This window comes from Malus domestica, chromosome 17, assembly GCF_042453785.1.
Source record: "Malus domestica chromosome 17, GDT2T_hap1".
Lineage (NCBI taxonomy): Eukaryota > Viridiplantae > Streptophyta > Magnoliopsida > Rosales > Rosaceae > Malus > Malus domestica.
Window position 1 is genome coordinate 7,173,792 of NC_091677.1, and position 4,589 is coordinate 7,178,380.

Consider the following 4,589-nt stretch of genomic DNA (forward strand, 5'->3'; position numbering starts at 1 on the left):
AGAAATCTTAAATGTAAGACGCCAGCGTGGCATATACCTAACGAAAAACGTGGCAAGTGCTCATTGATTTGGTGGGTATAAAAAAATGAGCAGCTATGTTGTAGCCACACTGTCTGAGAATCTGAGACTTGAGGCAACGAACTCCTCTTCTGCTTTGATCGAACCTCAAGGTACAAACCCTGTCCTTGTTTCTTCCTCACTCTCTCACAATGTCGCTGCTCATTGCTGGTCTTCTGAAATTAATAGTGGTGTTGTCTCTCATGCTGCTGCCATTTTCTTTTTGTACGGCAAGCAAACACAACAACTTATTAGTACCAGGCCATTCTATCATTGCAAGACAAACTTTGATTTCTTCCTCCGGAAACTTTGCACTTGGTTTCTTCCGTCCTGCAAAGTCCACCAAATATTTCCTTGGTATTTGGTACAATGCAATGCCAAACCCTCCAATTGTGTGGGTTGCAAACAGAGACTCTCCGCTCAATTCTCCGGGGGTCCTCATGCTGAGAAGTGATGGAAATTTGGTTGTGCTGGAAAATGAAGCCATCATCTGGTCATCAAATGCATCAGTTCCAGCTTCTGCAATGAGTTCGACAATTGGGTTGCTAATGGATTCCGGAAACTTTGTTCTCCAATTAGGAGAAGAGTTGGATAAAAACCCTTTGTGGCAGAGCTTTGATCATCCCTCAGATACATTGCTGCCCGGCATGAAGATTAGCCTCAACAAAAGGACAGGCCAGCAAAGGCGCCTTACATCCTGGTCCGCAGTTGATGATCCAAAACCCGGGAATTTCTCTGCTGGCATTTATCCCAAAGTGCCTGCCCAGATTGTAGTCTGGAAGGAGAACATTGGTGATCATCCCTACTGGAGAACTGCTGTCTACAATATGAACGGCCACAAGTCAAAATCAATTGTCATTAGAAATCTCAGTGGAACTTTCTTGTTCCTTTCTTACAATTTTGATCTTCATGATCATCATGACAATGATAATGATGAGATTTATTTTAATTATAGCTCCCCGGATATTAGCTCGGTGAAAATGAGGTCTGTGTTGGACCCGAATGGGCTGCTTGTCCTGCTGCTGTGGCAGGATGAGAGTGAGAAATGGAGTGAACTGTGGAGGGAGCCAGTCGATAAATGCGATTTTTATGCTCCTTGTGGTCCTTATGCTGCTTGTACTAGAAATGAAACCGTGTCACCATGTAAGTGTGTGACCGGTTTTGTACCTAAATTTGAACAACAATGGGATATGGGGGATTGGACTGGTGGGTGTGTTAGGGAGAAGGGGTTAAAATGCAATCGAAACAGAGAAGGGTTTTCCAAGTTGGAGAAGCTGAAACTACCGGATCATGCTGTTCTGGTTGGAGATAAAAAGAGTAGGACTGAGTGTGAAGCTGAATGCCTTCAAAACCGCTCTTGCACAGCTTATGTTTACGCAAATGTGGCACAGGAAATTAGTTCTATGAGATGTATAACATGGTACGGTGACTTGGTGGATCTTGTTGAGAATCACACTCTCGGGCAAGACATTTATATTCGTGTTCATGAGGATGACTGCAATGATTGTGACGGTATGTTCAAAATTTTGGTTTCATTAAAACAAGCAAAGTCATTTATTTTGGCTCCAAGGTTACCAAAATTAATTTTTTGGAGCCTTCATTTTTGTTGTTCAACTTGATCATTTCCTTTTCACCGCAGGTTGTAAGGGTCATGTTGAAATTTTCTTGAAGCAACGATCAGATGTAATTGCCATTGCAATTGTCTCAGCAATCGTAGGAATTCTTGCAACCATTTTTGGATATCTATTATGGAAGAAAACTGTGAGAAATGAAGGGAAAGCTGGAGGTGGAAGGAACGATACTGATCAACTGCCACCTTTCAGCTTAAAGAGTATATTAGCTGCTACAAACAACTTCTCTGATACTAATAAAATCGGAGAGGGAGGATTTGGCCCTGTTTATAAGGTGACGACCCATCCATGCCAGTGCATTGTTCTTGATAAATAAGATAATTTATCTTCCCTGTTAAAAAATAAAGATTTTATTTTCTTCTTTCATAAAAAAATCCATACTTCTTCCGCTGCAGGGGACTTTGCCTGAAAATCAAGAAGTAGCCATTAAAAGGCTGTCAAAGAAGTCAGGGCAAGGACATCGAGAATTCATAAATGAGTTAGAGCTTATAGCCAAGCTCCAACATACCAATCTTGTTAGGCTGTTGGGTTTCTGCAATGAAGAGGAGGAAATGATATTGATCTACGAGTACCTGCCGAATCGAAGTTTGGACAAATTTTTGTTCGGTATAGATATGCTCATCACTCTTGAGATTCTTTGTATTTGTTGATTTCCTGGGTATCAAATTTGATTAATTAATTTTTTGCAAGATCTTTTACCAAGTGTATTCACACAAGCTCTCTATAATGCAATTCAATATGTTCATTCAGATCCATCTGAAAAGACAAAATTGGATTGGGGGAAACGCTTTCAAATCATAGAAGGTATTGCTCAAGGAGTACTTTATATCCACAAGTACTCCAGATTGAAAATCATCCATAGGGACCTCAAAGCAAGTAATATACTGTTGGATGAAGCAATGAACCCTAAAATTTCAGACTTTGGAATGGCGAAGATTTTCAGGATGAATCAAATCGAAGCAAATACCAACAGGATTGTTGGAACATAGTAAGTATATTTTGTAGACCATCTAATTTCATTCACTTACTAAACCTTAAGCAATTAACCTTTGTTATTATTGCTCACTTCTCTACCTTTAATTCATTCAGCGGCTACATGTCCCCTGAGTATGCATTCTTTGGCCAATTCTCTGAGAAATTGGATGTATTCAGCTTTGGAGTGTTGTTGTTAGAGATTGTAAGTGGAAAGAGGAACTCTTCATTTTATCGTTTTGATCCTTCTTTAACTCTTGCTGGTTGGGTAAGTTTAAGAAATTTGATCATTGTGCACTGGGTACGACATTTTTATATATATATATATGCAGTCCTTTTGTTTTAATTTTAAGCCTTGCAAATTTGCAATTAAATTAAGTGAATGATTGATGCGTTTTACATGTCATTGTTTAAAATCCCAGGCATGGGAATTATGCAAAGAAGGTAGAGGAATGGAGGTGATTGATGAATCAGTAAGGGAAACATGCTGGTCGGATGAAGCTCTAAGGTGCCTCCATGTAGGGTTTTTGTGTGTTCAAGAAGCTCCAGATGATCGACCAACAATGTCTTCGGTAATTTGCATGCTGACTAATGAAGCTACATCACTTCCAGCCTCCAAAGAACCTGCTTTCACAACACATAAGAATTCCATTGCTGCTGGTTCTTATCCTCGAGCATCTACCAGCTTTTCCAACAATGCAATCACCATTAGTTTGATAGTAGGTAGATAGACTGAAAAGGAACGATACAGTGAGAAGTACTGGCATCCAAACTTTTGATGTTCAAGAACTCCACACACCGAAAGTTGTGTTGGATAAAATATAAAGAAACCAAATGGTTTGCATCCTTAGATGAGATGATTTTTAAGAAAACTAATGAAAAAGGCTTAAAAACTTTGAGTTTTAACGATAAGGACAAAATAAAGGGTAAAGTGAATAATACCAGGTTTGACTTTTTAGTGTAAAAATGTGGTTTTTCGTTAAAGTGAATAGTGTCGTGGGTTTTACGTTAAAACTCCTATGATTTTTTTATCCAACCCTGGAGGTAGATTTTAATTTCAGTAAGATGTAGGGTTCATTGAGAGTGAGTGATTATGTAGAAGTGGTTCTTTTTAGTGATTTCATTATTTTAAAAGTTAACTAATTAACGCCACTACGGATTCTCTTGTTTTAGGAAAGAAAAAGAAAATCAGTTCTATAAAATCACTTGAAATGATTTTAGTTAATTATTATTTGAAGCTATTTTTAATTTTTGCTAAACACTTAAAAAGTATAGGTAATATCGTTTGTTAAAAAAAAAAAAAGATGTGATTATATATCGCCCTCCCATAACCCTTCTGAAACGGGTATTACGAATTGGTATATTCAGGTACGTGCATATATATATATATGTATATGTATATGTAATGTAATTATGGTATATTATTTGTAAGTACATTACAAATGCACTTATAACAACAATATACAAAATAATGTAATTGTGAACACAGAAAATTCCTGAAACGAAAGAGACAAGAACAACGTGCACAAACAAATATTTGTATTTGAAAATTTTGGGTTACAATCTCTCTTCTATTTGATCCTCTGATTCAATCTCCGTAAGGTGTTGATTTGTGGATGTGCGATTGATCCAAAGGGCCGTTGGGCTTGATCTAAGGATGAACGTTCTTCCAGGGCCTGTGGACTTGATCTTGAAGGTGGATTTGAACGGATCTTCAAAGGGGCTTTTGGGCTTGATCTTTTGAAGAACAGTGATGAACGGATCTCCAAGGGCTTTTGGGCTTGATCTTGAAGAACGGTTGGACGTGTGGATTTGTTGATGTTTGTTGATCCAAGGGAGCCGTCGGGGCTTGATCTTGAATTGGTGGAAGTTCTTCGAGGGGCCGTCGGAGCTTGATCTTGAAGGTGGATGATTGTTGATCCAAGGGGC

The 4,589-nt window shown here is 38.5% G+C and overlaps 1 protein-coding gene across 1 annotated transcript; it reads left to right on the plus strand.

Annotated features, from left to right (window-relative positions):
- The first annotated feature begins 209 nt into the window (after positions 1-209).
- On the plus strand, positions 210-3,391 carry LOC103404907 (G-type lectin S-receptor-like serine/threonine-protein kinase At4g27290). The gene is made up of 6 exons (XM_070816301.1): positions 210-1,569; positions 1,697-1,962; positions 2,084-2,294; positions 2,439-2,676; positions 2,778-2,928; positions 3,083-3,391. Exons 1-6 carry the CDS (start codon positions 210-212, stop codon positions 3,389-3,391), a joined length of 2,535 nt encoding a protein of 844 aa, XP_070672402.1.
- Positions 3,392-4,589: the final 1,198 nt, after the last annotated feature.

Bases quoted from the DNA above. Each gene is read 5' to 3' on its own strand.
- LOC103404907 (XM_070816301.1), top strand. From the start codon at position 210: ATGTCGCTGCTCATTGCTGGTCTTCTGAAATTAATAGTGGTGTTGTCT. The intron at 2,295-2,438 runs GTATAGATATGC...ATGTTCATTCAG, and splicing joins TTTGGACAAATTTTTGTTCG to ATCCATCTGAAAAGACAAAA. The intron at 2,677-2,777 runs GTAAGTATATTT...TAATTCATTCAG, and splicing joins AACAGGATTGTTGGAACATA to CGGCTACATGTCCCCTGAGT.